Source organism: Gracilinanus agilis, chromosome 1, assembly GCF_016433145.1.
Source record: "Gracilinanus agilis isolate LMUSP501 chromosome 1, AgileGrace, whole genome shotgun sequence".
NCBI classification, from domain to species: Eukaryota; Metazoa; Chordata; class Mammalia; order Didelphimorphia; family Didelphidae; genus Gracilinanus; species Gracilinanus agilis.
In genome coordinates this window covers 571,965,975-571,989,210 of record NC_058130.1, presented here as the reverse complement: position 1 = coordinate 571,989,210, position 23,236 = coordinate 571,965,975, and the positions used below count along the sequence as shown (strand labels likewise).

Here is a 23,236-nt window from a genome sequence, read left to right as displayed (position 1 = left end):
TTCCTCCTTAAGCTTCTTTAATTTTTCCTCTAGAAATCTAGGTGCTATGCCATTTGGTATGTAAATGTTTAGTAATGATATTATTTCATTGTTAATAGTATCTTTTAGTAAAATGTAATTTCCTTCCTTATCTCTCTTAATCAGCTCAATTTTCTACTTTGGCTTTGTCTGGTATCATGATTGCTACTCCTGCTTTTTTTTTTTTTTTTTTTTTTTACTTTAGATGATGCATAATAAATTCTGCTCCAGCCTTTTACCTTAAATCTGTGTGTGTCACCCTGCCTCAAATGTGTTTCTTGTAAACAACATATAATAGGATTCTGGTTTTTAATCTACTCTGCTATCTACTTCCGTTTAATGGGTGAGTTCATTCCATTCACATTGAGCATTATGATTACTACCTGTGTATTGCTCTTCATCCAGTTATCCTTTTTAGATCGTGCTCTATTCCCTTTCTCTCTGTTCCTCCTCATCAGTATTTTGCTTTTTGTCCCCCTCTCCCCTTCACTTCCTCCAATTACCTCCCTCTTCATTTGTTTTATTCTCCTTCAAATTCTCTGTTTTAAGATATAATTGTATACCCCACCAAGTACGGTAAGATAGAATTCTGTACCCCATTGAGTATACTTGTTTTATCCCTCTGATCCCTTTACAGTGAGAGTAAATTTTAAGCATTGTCCATCACCACCCTTATACTGTCCTGTATACAATGATTTTTTTCACATCTCTTTATATTATATAATTTACCCCATTCTGTCTCTCCCTTCCCTTTTCTCTCAGTGTAATCCTTTCTTTCAGTCCTTGACTGATTTTTTTATATATCATCCATATGCATATGTATCATATCATACATACATATTATTCCATGTCATCACATTTTCATATACATCCTATCATCATTATCAGCTTACTTCACCATATTTCTGAGTAAATTCTTTCCATATTCTCTACTACTAATAGTAATTTTTGAGAATTACAGAAATCCTCTTTCCATGTAGACATATAAACATTTTGACCTTAATGAGTCCCTTAAATTTTCTCTTTCTCATTTACCTTTTTGGGTTTCTCTTGTGTCTCGTGTTTGGGCTTTAACAATGGTTTTTGGTCTGGCTTATTCCTCAGGAATGCTTAGAAATCTTCTATCATATTGAATGCCCATTTTTTCCCCTGAAAGAATATGCTCAGTTTTGTTGGATAAGTGACTTGTGTTGTAAACCCAAATCTTTTGCCTTTCTGAATATCATATTCCATGCCTTTTCATCCTTTAATGTAGAAGCTGTTAGGTCATGTATGATTCTGATTAGAGCTCAATGGTATTTGAATGATTTCTTTCTGGCTGTTTAAAGAATTGTCTCCTTAGCTTGGTGGCTCCTGAAGTTAGCTATTTTATTCCTAGAAGTTGTCATTTGAGAATTTCTTTTTGGAGGCAATCTGTGAATTCTTTTAATTTCAGTTTTATTTTCTTGTTCAAGGATCTCTGGGCAGTTATCTGTGATCGTTTCTTGTAATATGATGTCCAAAGTTTTTTTCTTGATCATGGCTTTCAGGTAGTCCAGTAATTCTCAAATTGTCTCTCCTAGATCTATTTTCGAGGTCAGTTGTTTTTTCAATAAGGTATTTCATGTTTTCCTCTGCTTTTTTTCATTCCTTTTATTATGCTTTATTGTTTCTTGATTTCTCATGAAATCATTAGTTTCTAGATGATCAATTCTGATTTTTAAGACCTGGTTTTCCTTTGGCAGTTTTTGGTTCTTTTTTTTTTAATTGGCTCATTTCTTTTGGTATTACTTTCATTTCTCCTTGCATCACTTTCCTTTCTTCTTGCATCACTTTCATTTCTCTTCCCCACTTTTCTTCTGCCTCTTATTGTTTTTTGTGGTGATTTTTGAGTTCTTCCAGAATTTCTGTCAAATCCATATTTTTCTTTTGGACTTTGTATGTTTTTTCTTTGCTTTCACTGTCCCCTTCTGTGTCTGTACCTTACTCTTTCTCTACATAAAAATTCTTTAGAATTAGGTGGTTTTTTTGTTGTTTGCTCATTTTTGCTATCTAATTATAGGTAGGCTCTATTTTCTCCTTTATTGATGTTATTCCCAGCTTATTTTCCTTTATTGATGTTATTCCCAGTTTATTTTCTGGGTCTGAGGACTGAGAATTCTGGGTTCCCCATCCCCCTGCTCATTCTGTTGACCCTTGAGATACTGATGGCTTAAGGCAGTGAAGGGCAAACTACGGCCCATGGGCCAGATGCGGCCCCCTGATATGTTCTATCCAGCCACGCAACATTATTCCTAATCTGACAAATACAATGAGTAGGATACAATACAATGAAACTTCGAAAGAGTTGCTTTAGAAACAGACTGACAGATGAGCTTTTCCTTTCTTTTGGCCCCTCTTTAAAAGTTTGCCCACCACTGGCTTAAGGACTTGTCTCAGGCTTGGGCATAAGCTTTTGATTTCACTCTGACCTTGTTCAAGTCAGTGGCTGATCAAATTCTGGCCCTAGGCTTCAGCTCAAGTTTTTGCTTTTGCTGTGTACTTGATTCAGTCAGGCACACCCTTGGTTACCCTGTCTTGGAGCTCTGCCCTGAGCTTTAGGCAGAAAGATCAGTAATTAGTACTATCAGCCACCCCAAACTGTGCACTATGTCCTTATTCCAAGCCCAGACTGGAAAAATTGGCTTTGCTCTGGGTCCACATGGATCAACCCACTTCAGCCCAGACTGTGCTGGTCTGGGACTCCAGACTTCTCTACAGGTTTAAAGTTTCAAGGAGTGTTGGTTGCCTTATACCACTATTTTGCTAGGCAGGATCTTAGAGTCTGAATGTTGGCTTGGCCTCAGGTCCCGAACCTGGGCAGCAGATGTGGGGTGGGAGTGGGGGGAGGGTGGCTTGCTCTTCCCTCCTTGCTACAGCCTTTTGCTGACTTTGCTCTCCTCTCACCTAGTTTCCCAGATGATCTCTACCTTCATTTTAGATTTTTCTTTTCTTGAAAGTTGTTTCACTCTGTTTCCTTATTGGTTCTTTCACTCCTGTATTCGTTTTGTGGAGATATTTTAATCTTGGTCAGAGTGGATTCTTTTGGTGACATGGAGCAGCTCTGGTTCACTCCTCCCCCTTGACTGCCCCCAGAAGTCTTGCCTTCTCTCTTCAGTTCTTTTCTTATTTTTGATGCAGGCTTACTTTTGTAGTATGGTTGCATGGAAACAGTACTCACCTTGAATTCAGAAGACCTAGGCTCAAATGTCACCTACCCTGATGACTAGCCATTTGACTTGATTGTAAGCAGTCACTTAATGTCTTTGAGCCCTAATTTTATCATTTCTCAGTAGCACTCCGTAGGCTGTAAACTACCATCTAAATGTGAACTAGAATAAATATTTCAATGCTAAAATTTTTTTACCTTTTGGCTTCATATTCCTTTGTAATATTTATGAATTTATTTGTTTTGATGAAGGGCTCTTACCCTACCTAACAAAAACTACACGCATTTAGCTAAATTACACTTAGCTTCTGTTATTATTTGTAGAAAAGTCAGATATATTGTTCTTATAATAATTTTTATTGTTATTTATTGCAGAATTTATTATCTCTGCTGAATCTGGCATTTGGAAGAGATGGGCAGCCTCGCTTAGCATTAAGAGCAGTGTCATGTTTGCAACAATTGTGCATATATTTGAGAAACAGACTTAACTTTCACAGAGATCCAGGATTTTTCTCCTTTAAACAAGGTCTTTTAATTTTTTTTCATTAAATTCTGAATGTATGTACAACTAAAATGGAAAAAAGACCATAGTGTATAATGCTGTACAATAGAGCTCGAATAAGTTAATAATAAAAAATCTATTACCTTCCCCACATAGATTTTCATATTTGAAAAACACAGACTATAGATAATGAATAGAAGTAATTGCTTCTTGGCCTTTTGGCTAAGATCAAGTATTCCAGATCTTTTTTCTTCAAGTATTTACATTTTTTCTATTTTTATACTGATGATGATAATATAATCAAAGTGTTCTTGGGTGTAATGGCCATAATTATGTTTATGGTTATTGTTATCATCTTTATATTTCTTATATTTTCTTCTTCTTAGTTATTAATGTTATGATTTATTTCAAGGTTAAACTCTGATGAAACAAAGGCCTAATACTATTGATGAGAAGGAAATAAAATGTTCATTTTTCATTTTCCTGATCACCAAACTTGTTTTTGTTTTTTTTTTATGTTAAATGGCTGGTAGTATTAAAAAAAAATCAGTACATCCGATTTAAAAGAAGTTTGTGGCTTTTCCTGGATTTATATTTTAGACTTAGATTTTAGATGGATTTTAGAGGCCACTTGACCCAGTATCCTTTAAAAGTTTTACTGTTGCCTTTTTATATTTTTAATTTTTTAATTTTAAAATTTTTTATATTGTATCATTTTTTTACATTATAGCCATTTGCCTTTAAAATTCTTCTGCTGAATTCTTTCTTGAAATAATGAAAAACATTTTGACAAAAACCAAAGTATGAAATGACTGTTTTTGAAAGCATATTGAATAGTTTTATACTAATTTTTTCTCAATGTCTTTCCATTATGTTTTCATAAAAAAAAATTGATTTCAACATGTATTTATTTATTTATTAACCCCCTTGCCTTTTGTCTTAGAATCAATACTGTGTATTGGTTCCAAGGCAGAAGAGTGATAAGGGATAGGCAATGGGGGTTAAGTGACTTGCCCAGTTTCACAGATCTAGGAAGTTTCTGAGGTTAGATCTGAACTCAGAACCTCCTGTCTCTAGGCCTGGCTCTCAATCCACTGAGCCACCCAGCTTCCCCCTTGGAGGTTTCTTTTAAACGACAACCAAAAAAACCCCTTACCCATCTGTTTTGGAATTAATAGCAAGTATCCTTTCAAAAGCAGAAGAGTGGTAAGGACTAGATAATTGGAATCAAGTGACTTGCTTAGGGTCACACTGCTAGGCAGAATCTGAATCCAGATTTGAATCCAGGACTTCCCATATCTAGACTTGGCTCTCTATCTACTGAGCCACCTAGTTGCCTCTTAGCTTGGAGGTTTTTTAAACAATAAAGTTCTAGGAGCTAATAATACTTGACTAGAAAATATGCTGTTTAAACCAGAAAATATTAAGTGGAAAGGAAAAAACACTAAGTCAACCATATTTTCAAGTCAGTTTAATAAGTTCAGCTTGATTTGAAACGAAGTACTGAGAGTAAGATCTGCCCTGGTTGTTAAGAGTATAGCAATTTGGGAAAGCAGGTGATAATGACTTGAATAACAATGGAAGCTTGTGGAAGAGCAGCTTCATAAAGGAATGTTGATAATCTTCATAGGAGGAAGCTGAGTACAAATTGCCAGTTGTAGAAATTTGCTACAGAGCATTATTGTAGATATTACTGGTTTCTCAGGAAATATCAAATGTCTTCATCCTATATATATATATATATGCATATATATATATATGATATGTATATATTTTTGTTACTAATATATATTTATGTATATAATATGTGTATATAATATGTGTGTGTATATATATGAAAAAATATGTGTGTGTGTATATATATATATATATATATATATATATATATATATATATGTTTTGTGACTCTTAGCAAATCCTGGTGCCTCTCTGGACTTTAGTTTACTCTTCTGTAAAATGAGAGTGTTATACTAAATGATCTCCAGGTTTCCTTTTGAGGTCTTTAGAGCTATGAGGCATTTTATTAATAATTAAATATTGCTCTGATTATGTTTCAGCATAGTATTTCTTCATAATTAGTTGTGTTTCTGATTTGTATAATTGAAAGCTTTGGTTTGCTTAATAGAATGTGAGAATAGCTTTAGAAAAATGCATATTTGCTTATACCTGAGAGGGACTTTAACCAAGGGTAAAATTCTGTCTTTGCTAATCTGTTCAGAAAGAAGCATCATCTAGAGATAAAATAGAGTAACTTATTATGATGTCAAAACAGTAGTTGTGACTTGTGATTTCTGGGTTATAAAAATCTTTTAACATTAATTGAAAGCAGAATTGATAATAAATTAATGGTACTTTGTCATAGCACTTCACAGATACTTCCCTTTTCTACTAAGAATTCTAAGCAGTGCCATTATACCTGGAAATTTAGGCAACCTCAGTTGCCATTTCAATAATTAGAAGAATTTGCTAGATGTAAAAGCCACTTGAATGTGCCTTTTCAGATAGCTCAGAAGGTTTAAGTAGTCCTTGATTTATATTCCTAAAATTTACTATTAATGCCATTGGCAATAAGTGACTGATTGATAGCTAGGAGTTTCTGAGTATCTAGTAACCCCATTAGGAAAATATAGTTTTGACCTATAACTGAGTAAAACAGATAACTGAATATATTTTTTGCACCACTACTGTAGTAGCCTACTAGGTTAATGTTGAAGGTGTATTAAATTGGCCAGGGAGTTTCAGATACTCATTTTAAGAATCCAATATGAAAATTATTTCTCTGCCTGGCATAACTAAATCTATGCTGACTTAATAGAAGTATCATGATATGTATGGTTTATTTAGAATCAGAGGGTGTTCCCAGTTCTAATCTCTACCCTGATACTGATACATTTGTGAAGTTGGGCAAATCATTTTAACTCTGCTAGTCATCAGTTTCTGTCATAGGTTTTTTGCAGCTGCTAAATCTTATGATTATATAATAGCTGACATTTGTGTAATGCTTTATTTGATTTTTACAAAGTGCTTCATAAGCATTACTTATTTTTTCTTTCAATCACCCTTTGAAGTTGGTGCTATAGATTCCATAGGCCATTTTAAAGATGAAGATGTTGAGGTTCAGCGGTCAGCTCACTAGCCTGTGGTCACACAATTAGTAAGTGTCAGACTTGGTATCTGAATGCAAGTTTCTGCATGTTTGCCTCAGCCTGTGTCTGTGTATACAGGACACTGAAGCCTGGGATTTTAAAACTGCACAAGATCTTTGGAAGAATTTTATACAAATACTTCTAATATGTTCAGATAATTCATACATTACTTATAAGTTTCTTCTTATTTTATATTCTATCAGATACATTTTCCCAGAATTCTTCTTTGTCCTATAGCCGTGATACAAGAGGTACCCATCATTCTCAGAATATTTCCTCAGGAAGCAGTAGCCCTCGACCTTCAGTGGTTGGACACATAGGCTTGCGTCCCAGAGGAGACGGCCAGGATTGGGATGCAGTATCTTCCAGGTAACCTTAATGTAATTAGATAGATTAGTGAAACTAACTCAACAATTTGAATATTTATGTTTTTCATTGTTACTGTTGTTTATACCATAAAGTCTATGAAGAATCTGTGTTCTTTATCAGCTAATCATTACATATTTATGAAGCACCTACTGTGTGCTAGACACTATGCTAAATACTGGGGAAATAAGTATAAGCAATGAAAGAAGATTTCTGCTTGCAAGAGGCTTTTATTCTAGTGTAGGAAACTTCTAATATGGGGTCTTCCTTCTCTAAAGCTGATTGTAACCTTTCTGGACTTGGTTGATAAATCCTAGGAAGTAAGCTGGGGGTTAAGTGATTTACTGATGGTCATATAGTTATGAAATATCTGATAATAGGGCTTGAATCCTTAATTTCTTGATTACAAGAGGAACATTGACCATTACTTCTCACTGCATCTGTTTCTGTTAATACGTTAGGAAAGAAGAATTTATTTATGACATCCTATCTTTGAAGCAGTACGTACATAAAGAACTGGCTTTAAACATTAAATGTGGTTGTGAAAAGTGTCTTAAATTATTTGTAAATGCCAACATTTTAAATGTGTTAAATAAATGTGATATCTGGAACAATCCTTTGGGAATTCTATCAATTCAAAAATAATGTTTAAAAATGAATTTTTCATCAAACTCCAGATTTTTCTATGTTGAGCTTGTTTAAAAATAAAATTAATCTGGATATGCAGTGGCAGGTGTTGATATATGCTTTATCCTAAGACCTGAAGCATTTTGATAAAATTTTATGTTAATATTTATATATGAGAGGCAGCATGGCATTGTGAATAGAGAGTAGGCCAAGAAACATCACGATTTGGATTCAATTCCTTCCTCTGATACATACTGATTGGGTGTGACCCTTGACAAATCACTTAATCTCTCCTGTCCAGGCAGCTTTCTATGCCTATAAATTGCAAGAAGATGATGACCTGGATTGGTAAAATTAATTTCCTTATCAGAAGGTTCCCTATACCAGTGAAACAGGTCTAGTCCCTATTCCTGTTGTGAGGAAGATTAGATTAGCTAGTGATTAGGAATTAAGTTGTACATAGCAGGAAGGAGCTGGAGCTGGGAATTCCAGGTTGGAATGAAGGAGCAGGAAGAAATGACTTGGCTCTGAGAAGGGACTCCATTAGGGGTTAACACAAACTGTGGTGAGCCCTGGGAGACCTCAGAGTGAAGGACCCTGCATCCTGATTTTCCTCTGGGATCCTGTGTGGTGTGGCATCTAGCAAAGAGGACAAGATCTACAGAGCCAAGGGAGGAGGAGAAGTTTGAAATCTGGTGGACAGCGTTTCAAGCAATCCTCACTACTTGGTACCTAAGACAACTTTGGCTCCTGGCATCCAGAGATCATCAGTTGATTGCAGTGAGAATCCGAAAGCCACAAAGCCCCTAGCTGTACTCAAGCCTGGCAGGTTCCAGGTCTGAGGCAATCACCCAGAGACTCCATTTACAGCTCCTTGGGCCCTGTTAGTTTAGATCACTTAGATAAGAATAGAATAAGTCCTCCCATTGCCCTGTGGTTTTATCCTTTAGATTTTAAGTATAAAAATCCCTTTCCCACCTTTAGTCAAACATAATTAAAGCTGTTAAGTCCCTTTTACCTTATCAGCCTATTTCTAGATTCTGGCCTAGGGGAAGCTGAGTAACAGTTAAGATCAACTGCCATTCCTGTGGGAATCCAGTAAACTCTGGTCTTTCTATCCTGGTCCAGTCTCTCATAAATCCCAGAGTGTGTTCCCACAAACCACTTAGTTTATTTAGAATATCTCTGGTGACCCCATTACCTTACTTATATTTCCACATCCCTTGTGTACAAAATATATTATGTCCTCATTTATTATGGTATATTGATTGGATGGTGATTATGGTCATTGACCAGGAATGTGGGTTTTTTTTTCCTATGAAACAAAGAAAATTTTAGTTAGGCTTTTAATTTTATTCATCTAAAATCTCTGTAACTTTTTTGTGGGGAGCAATGGAATGTTCTAGATTCTTTATGTTTAATGCTTATAGATATTTTTCCTCCTCCCAGGAATACTGCTGTTTACTAGGATGTCTTTCTTTTGTGAGAAAGGCCAATCTCATTAAGTATTTTTTTTAAAACCTTTACCTTACATCTTAGAATCAATGCTAAGTATTGGTTCCAAGACAGAAGAGTGGTAACTGTCTTGCCCAGGGTCAGATTTGACTCCAGAGCCTCCCATTTTAGACCTGGCACTCTATCTACAAAGTCACTTAGCTGCCCCCATTAAGTATTTCTTTAATGAGTAGGGCTTACCAATTTCTTTGGAATAATGCATTTTGCAATACATTAAAATTCATATTGTATTAAGTATATTAATTAAATTAATTTTCTGCTCTTTTCCTTTGTTAATATTCTTTTCCAGGTAAAATTGTAAATGAAAGGCAATTTGAGGTCATAAGAGAGGAAATAAAGAAATATTGGGAATTTTTTTTAAGAATCAGTGAAAGACCACCAGATTATATGACTTATCTATTCCAGAATTAATGCAGGTTTTTCAGTAGGAAGGGCTGATCATATGATCAATACTAGTGTTTCTTATTGCTACAGAAATGTGTAACATGGTTCCAAGGCTATTGAAACAGCAAAATATAAATGAATTATTTGACTAGAGTTATAGTTTTTAACCATTTTCTAAAATTTAATATGTGTATTTGTTTTTGTTTATTTGCTTACTACTTAATTTGCTCAGGATTTTGGCAAGAAGAAATGTTAAGTGTGGGCAATATGAAATTTCTTATAAGCAAAGTTGTAAATCTGTGGTAAATTTCTTCTGAGGAACAAGCATATATTTATCTCTAGATTCTCCCTGCAGATATGGCTTCATATTTCTATTTGTTTGCCGTATATATCCATCTAGATGTCTGACAGGCACTTTAAATTGAACATGTCCAAAACTGAACATGAACTCAGAAATTATGACATTACATGAATCTCAGTTATCCAGATGCTTAACTTGGGCCTTCTTTCTTCACTGTCACCTGCAGTTGATTTCCAAGTTTTGTCAATTCTACCTCCTGGCATTTAAAAAAATGGAGTTTTAGTCATATCTTTTGTTTTTTTGAATGTCACTCAATTTCCCTTTGTATCTTTTTCCCAATTAAAAAAAATAGACTTTATTCATGCCTTTAGGTTTTTTATCATATCATTTTTAGAATATATCTCCTTGTGTGCTCCCTCCAAACTATGGCAAAAAAAAAATAGTTAAGCAAAAGCACTGAATTCAGTTATAGCATCTGACAATGTATTCAACATTCTATAGTAGTAGTTCCTCATCTCTCCACTGAGAGGAACTTTCACAATATTTTCCATCTATTTCCTCATTTCACTCCTCTGCCTCCTTAGTTTAGGACAACATTACCTCTTGCCTGAATCATTATGATGAGCTTTTATCTATTTTTCTGTTCCTAGTGTGTCTTCTTTCCTGTCCATTCTTCATTGTTTTCTGATTTATTTTTCTTTTGTACCACCTCAAAAATCATATCATTCCTTTTCAGAATCTTTTGGTGACTTCCTCTGCCTTCCAGATTGTGTAAATATTTTATCTTTATATTCAGTGTCTTCATGATTTAGCTTCATTTTTACTTTTTCTAACCTTCACATAATTCCCCTTCCGGTATTCTATCCTAGCTACACTACATTACTTGCTATCTTTATTTGTCTTATCTTCTGTTTTCATGCTGTCTTCTAAGACCTATTTTCTTCAAAGTTAAATTCAAGTGCCCCCTCCTATGAAATCCTCTCTGGTTCTCAACTCCTCACTCCCAACAGTGCCAACTAACTGCAAGGAATAGCTCTCTCCTTTAACTTTTTTTTTTTTTTAAATTTTAAACCCTTAACTTCTGTGTATTGACTTATAGGTGGAAGATTGGTAAGGGTAGGCAATGGGGGTCAAGTGACTTGCCCAGGGTCACACAGCTGGGAAGTGTCTGAGGCCGGATTTGAACCTAGGCCTGGCTCTCAATCCACTGAGCTACCCAGCTGCCCCCTCCTTTAACTTTTAATAGTCCTTGATCTCCCTTTTATCTTTTCCCACTCTTGTTATAGTTATTTGTGTTTTATATTCTTCTAGATTGCAACTGGAGAATTAATTGTATTTTTTCTTGAATGTTAAGTGTCTAAGGCAATACCTCATACACAGTATACGCTTAATAAATATTTACCGATTAACTTGCCAAAGTTCATTTTTGGTGTTTATTGTTGGTTCTACAGTGAAAGTAGTGCAATTCCTAGACTGTCCATCCATTCTCCTTTGGATATGGTACAGACTGATCTTCGAGAGCTAGAAATTGAGGACACATTGGAGTTACAGTTCCAGCAACTTAGTCTTCCTCAGTTCTGCGTCCTTGTTCTGGAATCAGCAGTCCCTCTTTTAAGAACAAGTGAGTTGGTTAAATTGGTTTGCATCATGGAGTCATTTTATGTTAAAATTTAGGATGTTTTCCTAAAGTTTTCCATTTTTTCTTTCCTTTTTTAAAACAACTACAGAGGGCATTCAAATTGTCTGAGATAATATGTTTTCTTTGAGTACCAGGCAGAAGTTTTGAGGGAGTTTTTTTATAACCTCATTGTGACGTATATGGTATTGGTCTTAATATGCCCATTTCACAGATAAGAAAATTGAAAATCAGGAAAGGTCTGGGAGATGTAGTCTTCCAGGGATTACTATAATTCCAAATGACACAGGTCTTTGGTCCACAGGTAAATATCAAAGCCAAGAATCAAGCTCATTTTTTCCTTGACTTGAAAGTTAGGGTTTTTTTACTCTACATGCTACCCTTTAGTCTTTTTTAAAGATTATAATGCAGGGGCAGCTAAGAGTGCCAGACCTGGAGTCAGGAGGATTTCAGTTCAAATCTGGCCTCAAAGACTTCCTAAATATGTTAAATGGCAAGTTACTTAACTCTGTTTGCCTAGCCCTCGACCTTCTGCCCTAGAATTATTACTAGGACAGAAAGTAAGGATTTTTTTTTTTAAACTCATACCTTCCATCTTAGGTTCAATACTATGTATTGGTTTCAAGACACAAGAGTGGTAAGGGCTAGAAGATGGGAATCATACAGGTAGGAGCGTCTGAGGCCATATTTGAACTTAGGATTTCCCATCTCTAGGCATGGCTTCCAATAGCTACCTAGCTGCCCCGAAAGCAAGGGTTTTAAAAAAAAAAAAAAAAAAGACTGATGCATCTATTTCTTCTTGCCCACTTTAAACAGAAAGTAGTCTGAATAAATCAGAGAGAGAAGATGGTCAGCTTGAAAAAACAAACAAAAAATCTTTGGTCTTCATGAAATTTTTTATCGTGTTTTTTACTTCAAGCAAATATTCTTTCCCTTTGTTCTGTCCTTACCTAAACTGCAAAGCTCTTAGCAAGCTTAGATCTTTTGTAAAGTGTCATTCCCAACTGTATTTTATTTTGTAATGAATTTGCATCTCTCCCCTATTGGATGAGGTTACAAAGCAGCCTACTTGTTTATGTAAACAACTGTTAGGATTTGTGATTCTAAATTAAAGCTATTAAAATTGAGCTTTTTCATTTTGGTTGTTTAACTTTTTTAAAAATTTAAACTTTCACCTTCTATCTTAACATAAGAATGGTGAGGTCTAGGCAAGTGGAATTAAGTGACTTGTCCCAGGTGACACAACTAGGAAGTGTCTGAGGTCAAATTTGAATCCAGAACTTCCTGTGTCTAGGTCTGGATCTCCATCCACTGAGTCACCTAGTTCCTTCCATTTCATTTTTTTTTCAACTCTCACCTTCTGTGTTAGAATTGATATACTACATATTGATTCTAAGTCAAAAGATCTCTAAGGACTAGGCCAGTGATGGTGAACCTCTTAGACATGGAATGATGGACTCTGTCCCCATTCAACCCTCCAGACCAAGTGCTGTGCCTGCCCTTCCCCAGAGACTGGTTGCTTTTCCTTCCCTCCTTACCCCCCACTGAGTGCCAAGTGCTCTCTGCCTCCCCCCTCCCTCACTTATCCCACACAGGGGAGGGAAGAAGCACTTCCATTGGGCTGCTAGGCAGAGGGGGTGGGTGAAATGAGGAATGTTCTCAGGGAGTGTAAGGAAGGGGGAGGGGGTGACCTGAGCTCTCTACTCCCCTCTAGCTCTGCTGTCTATGAGCCGTCCACCTTACCTACCGGGTATGTCCATTGGCTGTTGGGCAAAGGAGTGGGAGAAGTGAAAAAATATAATCAGGCACATAGAAAGGGGGAGGGGAGCAGCTCCACTCCAGTCCCTCCACCTTTCTAGTAATAAACTCTGGGGGACAGGGCCACATGCCCACAGAGAATGCTATATGTGCCATCTTTGACACCTGTGCCATAGGTTCACCATCACTGGATTAGGCAGTTGGGGTTAAGTGACTTGCCAAGGGTCACACAACTAAGAAGTGTGAGGTCAGATTTGAACTGTGCTCCTCCCAACTGCAGGCCTGGAGCTCTATCTAGCTATGCTATCTGCCCCTTTATAGCTTAATTTTAATGTTGGTTATTGGAGATGATTTCTATTATATTTAATGTTGAGCTTTATAAATGTTACTTATTAATATGGTAGAATGAGTGACAATTTCTTGGATAATGGAGTCATGCATATTCATGATGGCATAATTTAAATGGCATTAATTCAAATATTGTCATTAATTTAAATATTAAAGAATGTTTAATCATGGTTGTTATTTACCATACTTTTATATTAAACACATCTTAAATGAAAAGTTTTTTAAATTAATTTTTTTCTTAAAATAATTACTATTTAATGGGAAACTGTGATATTGAAATCAACTCAAAAGCATAAATTTAGAGGAAAAATTATTAACATTTTTTTCCCTGTTTAATCATACTAGAAATGTTTTGACTATTTCTTATGTAACTTTTGTGTTTTTATTTAATTTTTCACCTGTTTATTCCAACAAGACTCCTCTCAATTTCTTTTTTTTATGTGATTGTTTACTATTTAGAAAATAATCGCAATATCTTGATATTCATTCTTTCTCTAAATTATTATAGTAAGGGATAAAAGCTTGGAAAGCAGCATTGCTTTTCTATAATCATTATCTTCTGTTGTTCACAAACCTGTCAACACATAAATGCAAGATAAATGTGTTTATGTTTTTAAGATTCACTTTGGGAGAATTTAAAGTATTTCAGATGTATATAGATCTTTAAGGCTTGCTTTCCAGAAGTGGAAATAGACACTATGTTTTAAGAAATTGAAGTCTATTTATGCACTGGACTTTTTTGTTATTATTTTTTTCCCCTTTGGAAAACTATCCTTCCTTAATTTAAAAAAGTGAAAAATAATTTTTTGGTCCATAATGCTACTTAGGTTACTAATTATTAAATACCCTGCTACCATGAATGAGGATTATACATTAATGTTATGAATATTTAATGGAAGTTTTAAACTTAGGCATCATGAATAATAATTATTTTCCAAAGTGTAATATTTTTCTTGATTGATGATTTCAATTCTTATTTTTGTAATTTCATCATTTTAAAATTGTTTGACTTATCACGTTTTTGCTTCAAAATTTTTAATTTGGTGTAAAAAGCCAAGTTAATTATACGTGCAGATATGTCTTCTTAAATTAATTTTCTAAGATTTCTATTGCCTCTCATTTTTGTTTGAATCCCGAATAATTTGTGAATGTTGCTTAGCAAGTGTAATTTATAAAATGATTCACTATAAGACTTTTCATTTCAAAATAACAGAGGCCCTGTATCTACTAGTTTGTTTTACTTTTATTATGTAGAAATCTACCTTTTGCATTTAGTAGGGTAATAGCCATGTTTGGAATATGAATATGTACATACACATACATATAATTGTACTCATTTATTAAAATGAAACTATAGAGTTAGAAGAAACTTCAAAGATCTTCTGTTTTACAAATGAAAAACAGAGAACAATGATTTAAGTAGCATGTCCAATGTCATATATTTAGTTTCTGGTACCAGCTTTGTTACTCTATTTCTTTAAAATCTATTGCTTTTTTTCCACTATACCATTCTACCTTGGGTATAAGGGAAGAATAATTCTGTGGTTTCTGATGGCACTGTAAGGAAAACTTCTTCCAGGGACTGACCTGGGATTTATTCCTGTTTTCATTTATTTATTTTAAACCCTTATTTTCCACCTTAGAATCAATACTATGTATTGGTTCCAAGGCAGAATAGTAGTAAGGGCTAGGCAATGAGCGTCAAGTGACTTGCCCAGTTTCACAGAGCTAGGACGTTTCTGAGGCCAGATTTGAACCTAGAACCTCCAGTCTCTAGGCCTAGCTGTCAATCCACTGGGCCACCCAGCTGCCCCCTATTCCTACTTAAGAATAGGTATTCATATCTGACATACTAGACCTTACTTGGCAATAGATTAAATTTCAGAGGTCAGTCCTATACTTACTTAACTGAGGTCCTTGTTTGTGAGGTGCTCATGACTAGTACAAATCCTTTAAAGAACTTAATTCATTTAACCATTATATAAGTTAGTCCATTTCCTCAGTTGAAGGTTTCTTATGCTTTCTCAGACCTTGAGTATAAAAGTGGGTTGTTTTCAAATATGAATTAGTTTATTTGATTTGTGTGGCTGAAATTCTTTTTGAGGATCAATATTTTTTAATTTTAAAATTATTCATTATTTGCCTGGTGAAGACATTCTAACATGATCAGTTGGCTTTCTCCACAATCTGGCAGGATGGAAAAAGAGACCTTTTCTCTTCTAGTTGTGGGTTGTGAGCTCACTACTCAGTCCTTCCCTTTGATATCCAAAGACATCTCTGATTGGGTAAATAGCCACTGAGGAGGTAGACTTAGAGAGCTCAGTTCCTACGTCATCACTTCATCTCAAGAGAGAAGTGACCTTGTTGCAGCCTGGAAGATGGCTATACTTCAGCCATGTGGAATCCAACATGGCCATTATAGCTTGCTGACTTCCGTGGTTGCTTTGCCATGAAAGTCTGGAGTTTTGTTTTGTACCAAGTATCAGAAAATTATTTTGGATAATATCACAATTTAGTATTAATTTCCCACAGAGCGTAGTGTGAAACATTTAGAGCAGTGATGGGCAAACTACGACCCACGGGCCAGATGTGGCTCCCTGAAATGTTCTATCCAGCTGTATTCCTAATCTGACAAATACAATGAGTAGGATACAATACAATGAAACTTTGAAAGAGTTGGCTTAGAAACAGACTGACAGATGAGCATTTTCTTTCTTTTGGCCCCCTCTTTAAAAAGTTTGCCCATCACTGCTTTAGAGTATTTTCACACCTGTGGAATATATTTTTCTCAAGAAAAGTAATTGTACATTACCTGACTTGAATACATATGTTTATCTATATCTGAATCTTGATACTTCAAATAATAGTAAGATGAGAACTACATTTATAGGCTCAGAACCAAAATCTTAGTGTTATTGGTTGGTAATACTCTTTTAGTTTCCTTTTTTAAAAAAAATTCTTAAAACTTAAGCTAGTAAACAAAGAGAGGTAGGAATTACACTTAATGATTATTGACTAGTATGAATTTTCCGGCATTATTAGGTTGAAAATAGACTTTGATGTTTATAGTTGAAGCTCTTTCTGGCTTGAAAGAAGATTTTCCTTGAAGTTTAACTAAGTTACCTCATGGAACCTTTAAAAATTAAACATTTTTCCTTTTTGCATTTATAGACAATACACAGATAATAGTGCAAGTTCTGGAATTGCTTGCAGAAATTGGAATACTTATTGGAGATGCATTGTCTGAAGATATCTGGGATGACAACAGCTTTTTTGCTTTAGATTTGGTAAGAATTAAAACTTTCAGTAATGTAGTATTAGTAATACTCCTGGGATTCACTATCTTATTAATGTATGTATTTCTTTCACTGATCCAGATCTTAACTTCATAGAGGATTATAACAAGCCAAAGGCTTTTTACTTTTAATGTTCTGTGGATAATGGTGCAAGCACTAGGACTGTGCATTTGGTATCCTTTAATTAATCCTGCCTTGTTTTCCTGTCATACATACCCTTAATATCTTTTGTTCTAGAAACCTACTTATACTCACCAAATATCTTTCCATTGCCCTTTGGATCTCTGTATCTGACAAAATAGATTTTCAAGGTTTTGGTGATAATGTTTAAATATACCATACTTATATTCTGTATCCAGGTAAGAAGAATCTCTCAGGTCTTGTTCTAATGATTAAGTGAGTGGACTTTGCAGAGAGTCTATAAATTAATTTTTTTACATAAGAACAATATAATCCATTTCAACTCTATTCAACTGACAAATGTGAAAGGATTTCATCATCTCCTAAAAAAATACCCTTTTTCTCTTGACTGGCTTCCTGTGCTTTCTCATACTATGTTTATTCTTTAATACTTTTTAAGTTGGTTTCTGCCCCCATAATCTATGGAAACTTCTCCCTATATATTATTCTTTTTTAAAATATTCTTTTTTAAAATTTATATTTTTTATTTCTTATATTACCATAATATCTTATGATTCCTCCTCCTTTCTCTCTCTGAGAGCTATCTCATATGACAAATACTGTAGTATTTTTTAGAGAAAAAAAGTCTTCAAAATTGATCTGATACAGTGAAAAATCTGAAAATATGAGCAAAGTGTGACACTTGTGCGCTTCACCCACTTCCACAAAGGAGTAGGTTGGGGATATTTTCTCTTATCTCTTCATTTGAGTATCATTAATCTTTATAATTTGTTCATTTACTTTTGACTTTTTGGTGTGTCATTGTTCTTTACAACATTGTTGTGGTTACTGTGTATATTGTTTTCTTGGCTCTGCTTATTTTACTCTGCATCATTAGTTCATAGAGATCTTTTCATCTTTCTTTGTATTCATCACACATCATTTCTTATAGTATAGTTGTATTCCATTACATTCATGTATCACAGTTTTTTTTAGCCATTCTCCATCTACTTTGTTTACAGTTCTTAGATATCACAAAAAGTGCTGTAATAAGTTTTTGGAATATATGGGGACATTTTTCTTATTAGTAGCTTCCTTGATATATATGTATATGTATATATGCCAACTATCAGAGTTTCTGGTTCAAAAGGTAACAGAAAATTTAGATATTTATTTGTATAATTCCAAATTGCTTCCCAAAATGGTTGTACCCTTTCATAGGTCCTTTAACAATGTATTAGTGTGCCTATCTTTTTACAACCCCTCTCTCATTGACTGTCACCAATTTTTTGCCATTTTGGCCAATTTTCAGGGCATAAGGTGAAACCTCACAGTTTTAATTTCTATTTCTCTCATTATTAATGATTTGGAGCATTTTTTTCATGTAGTTGTGAATACTGTTCAGTTCTTTTAACAACTATTTGTTCATATATTTCAGGTATCTATTGGAAAGTGGCTAGTTGTTGTATATACATATAATTACAGACACATACACATATTAATTATGTATTTTGAAGACCAAATTTTTACAGAAATTTGATATAAAGATTTTTTCCCATTCAACCACTTCCCTTTCTAGTCTAGATAGATAAATGTTGTCTGTGCAGAAACTTTTTAGTTTCAAGAAATCAAAATTATCTATTTCATCTTTTGTAATTGCCTCTGATTTCTTGTTTAGTTAAGAATATGTCTTTTAACCATATCTATTTCCAACCAGAGGAAGGGTGGGAACCCAAGGCCTAGGAGTATTGAGGAGATATGATTTCACAGTTGATTTCATTTTGTGGAATGGCGAGTTTATAGAGATCATGAATTGTTTAGGAAAGTGAGTAAGAAATGATGAAGATGTTGGAGGTGATAGTGATTACCTCAAACTCAGCATGTTTATAACTTAATGTGTATATTTCTTTTGATGGCACCAGTATCTTGCTACTCATCTGGGATTGAACTGATAGAATATCAATCTTAAGAACTTTGTCTTTATATCCTGCTATCTAGCATAGAGCCTAGGACCAAGAGGCACTTAATACAGTATTGGTAATTGATTGATTCTTACCTGTTACTCATTTCTCCACAACATATTCATTCTTTCTCTCCAATGTCTCTGATGTCTCTTTCCTGTATATATGCAGAGCCACTAGTTCAAGCATTTCACAGTTTTGGTCTATCCTGTTATACTAGCTTTTGTAATTGTTCCTCCTGCCTAAAGCCTCTCTTCAATCTCTCCTTCACAAATCTGCCAGTGTAAATTATCGCTCCTCCACAAAGCTGCATGCATAATTTTCCCAGCCCGAATCCTAGTATGATCCTGTCATTCCTTTTCTCAGTATTTTTTGGTGGCTTCAAGTTTTCAATAGGCTGAAATACTTTTGATTCTAGTATTTAAGACTTTCTTATAGTATTTCATAATTAATATAGTATTTTGGAGCTTAAATGCCTCATTTTCTTCATCTGTAAAGTTGGGATAACTAACAGTTTGCCCCAGTGGATTTTTACATAATGCTTTTGAAGTTGTCAGATCAAAGGCACACTGATATAGTATTCTTAGGAGGTTTTCTTATATTAAAATTTTTAACTTAATGAATTTTTCCTTTGAAGTATAAAGACTATATGATCAGTTATTACTAAAATAAACTTAAAAATTTTTAGTCATAAGACTTTAATCTGCAAACTAATGATTTACTTTTAACTTCTGGCTGCTGTTCTTTTTTAGTATAGTGAAATATTTTTATTTTAAAGGTTAAATCTGTTGCTTAAGTTCTGGTTTATTGTTTGGAGTTATTAAGTCAAATAAAGCTGCTTGAAATAAATAGAAGTACAAAAAGTTTTCTAAGAATTATGTATTCTAAGAACTGAAAATTTTTGTTTTACTAGTAGTAATTCAAAGGCTAAATTCTTTCATTGAAATGAATTAGAGAAACATTGGCAACTACTACAGTATTTAGGTTTGCTTAACATTTTTTCTCCTATAAATGTAATATAACAATTTTCCCTGACTCCCTTAATATCTTGCTAATAAGATGTTATTGAAGAATAAGATTTTCCTCATAAATTTCCTACATGTTTCAAAATTTTCATCAATTTTTGTCAGGCACATTTAAAATTATATTAAATGCTTCTTTGCCTTAAACAGAATGCAATGAACATAGTTAATGTTTTCTTTAAGGCATACTGTAAGAGTTATTAAGGTGTAAAGAGATGTTTGCTTTCTGTACAAATGAATCAGGACTGCTTTATTCTCTTATCTCTGAGTCAAATTTTTATTTTTTGTTTCTCTTACAATGGAAATGGCCATTCAGTTCTTAATAATGTCACACAGCATCATGGAATTTCAATTTCAGAAGGAACTTTTATGTCCATGTAATTAAACACACTGGAATGAACTTTCCGCTACAAATTACTCAACAGTAGTCATTTATAATGTGTTCGAAAATATCCAATGAGGAGGAAGCTATTGCTTCTGGAAGCAGCCCTTTCAACAACTTCAGTAATCCTGGTAGGATAAGAAATAAAGTTAGACTAGCATAATATATATTCTTTTTTTTTAAACATTTATTAATATTCATTTTTAACTTGGTTACATGATTCATGCTCCTACTTTCCCTTTCACCCCCCGCACTCCCCCCACCCATGGCCAATGTACATTAACACTGGTTTTAACATGTGTCATTGATCAAGACCTATTTCCAAATTGTTATTAGTTGCATTGGTGTGGTAGTTTCGAGTCTACATCCCCAATCATGTCCACCTCAACCCATGTGTTCAAGCAGTTGTTTATCTTCTGTTTCCTCTCCTGCAGTTCTTCCTCTGAATGTGGGTAGCGTTCTTTACCACACATATTATATATTCTTAATAAAGTCATGGTGAGTCTTGATGATCATCTCTTTAATTTCTAGATATTTATCAACTGTCTCCTTAATGTATTCTAGAATTTTGCCAGGAATCAAAGCCACTCACTGGCCTATTTGGCAGATTTCTTTCTCTTTTCTATTTGAAAAATTTGGGATAACATTTGCTCTTTTTTATAGTGCTATTTTCTGTAATCTTTCAGATGTTACTGAAAGTGATTCATCAGCCACAACAAGCAGTCCTTTCAATACCCAAGAATGTAATTTTATCAGGATTAGGTAGGTGAGTTGAACTCATCAAGAGCAGCTAGGTATCACTTACTATCTCCTCTATTATGTGCTTTTTTAAAAAAAATTTCAATTTCCTCTCCCATTAATTCTCTATGGAAGAAATAGCAAAATAAAAATTGAGCAGGTCTGCCTTTTCTCAGGCATCAGTAATCATTGTCCCAAACACACTGAGCAGTGGTTCTGTCTTTTCATCAATCCTTCTCTTTCCCCCAATATTACTTTAAAAATTATTTATTATAACTCTCCATTGATATTCTCTCCATCTGAGAGTTTCTTATATCCATTTCTATATATCTTATTACTACATAGTATTAAATTATATCCCTTTAATCTATCCTCTTTCTTTTATTCAGAGCCATATTTTCAGTCATAGGTTTTATCATGTTAGGTCTCAGTGATACTTATTAAGTCAAATTTGTATCCTTGTTGTATCTAGTTTTATCTTGCTTGACAGTAAACTTTGTGCATTTATACACACACACTCTCCCAAAAGAAGTCACACAGTCATAATTATGTTATGGTCTTCATCCTTGGAGGGACTCCTGTAGCCATTCATTTACACATTCATTTCTGTATTTGAGTAGTTTTTTGTAGAGTATTTTAGAAATTGGATTTTTAAATCAGATATCTTTAAAAAGATTAGCCAACAAAAAAAGATTCAACAAACCTACTCTTGTGGTTGGAACTCTGAGTCCTCTGGTCGAGGATTAACAAGCCCTGCCGGCCGGGCTAAGCCAAGCACTGGAGCAATATTTAGTGTGATAGAGTAGACATCTTCTCTACCCTCTTTTTGTATTTCTACGTTCACTCTTTCTTCCCTTTATGTAAATAAAAGCTGTTAAAAGTCATTTTGATTTGAGCTATAATATTTTAAATTTTCGACCATAAGATTATTTGAGAATTCTCACGTATTTAGTCAAACCATAAATTTAATACCTTACATTTTTATTTTCTAAACTCTTACATATATATATAGTCAAAAATTTGGGATAATTTGGTATTTTCATTATCATTGGAATATATGAAGGTATAAATTATTTATCTAGGAATCTATAAATATCAATATCTTTTTTTACTTTTATCATTTGAATATAAGCTTCATGAGAACAGGAATTGTTTTTACTTTTTCTTTGAATCCATAGTACTTAGCACAAAGTTTGGCCCATAGTAGGCATTAAATGCTTGTTGATTTGATTAGCTGATAGGAATAGATTGTGTTTTACCCTGTGCTTGATAAGTACATTCACTTCATTGGATTTGCTCCATCTGTGTGGCTTCTTTCTCCCTTTGTTGTTGTTGTTTTTAAATTCTTGCCTTTTGTCTTAATATCAATTCTAAGAAAAAAAAGTAGCAAAGACTGAGTAATCAGGATTAAGTGACTTGCTAAGGGTCACACAGCTAGGAAGTGTGAGGGCAAATTTGAACTCAGGTCCTTTGGTCCTATTCTGGTGCTACCCAGCTGCTCCTTCTTTCTCCCTTTGTGCAGTTTGCTTTACCTCATTTGATACTTAAAATAACTAGGTTTTGTTTCCCCAAATTTACAGGGACAAGATTAAATGACTTGGCCAGAATCATATAACTTATCAGATATAATACGTTTGGCTTCAAATCTCTGCTGAAGACAAGTCTAGCTCACTTTTAAGCTGTGTCCAAGTACATAGAATAGATATGTTATTTTCTTTATGAGAAATGTTGCTTAAAGTAGTGGATAGAATGCTAGACTCAGAGTAGGAAGACTTGGGTTTGAATCTTGTGTTAGTTGTGTGACCCTGGGTAAATCAGTTAACCTTTTTAGTTGAGAGGCGGGGTGGCTGGAGTTAGGGAAGGAGGGAGGGAGGGAGAGAGAGAGAGAGAGAGAGAGAGAGAGAGAGAGAGAGAGAGAGAGAGAGAGAG

At 34.3% G+C, this 23,236-nt stretch overlaps 1 protein-coding gene across 1 annotated transcript in view; it reads left to right on the top strand.

Moving 5' to 3' along the window:
- Positions 1-23,236, top strand: part of RTTN (rotatin) — a 233,494-nt gene that overhangs the window by 20,595 nt on the left and 189,663 nt on the right. The window contains exons 7-10 of the mRNA XM_044667121.1: positions 3,581-3,731; positions 7,057-7,222; positions 11,498-11,667; positions 16,960-17,075. Of these exons, the coding sequence (XP_044523056.1) occupies positions 3,581-3,731; positions 7,057-7,222; positions 11,498-11,667; positions 16,960-17,075 (603 nt within the window). The remainder of the gene's footprint in view (positions 1-3,580; positions 3,732-7,056; positions 7,223-11,497; positions 11,668-16,959; positions 17,076-23,236) is intronic.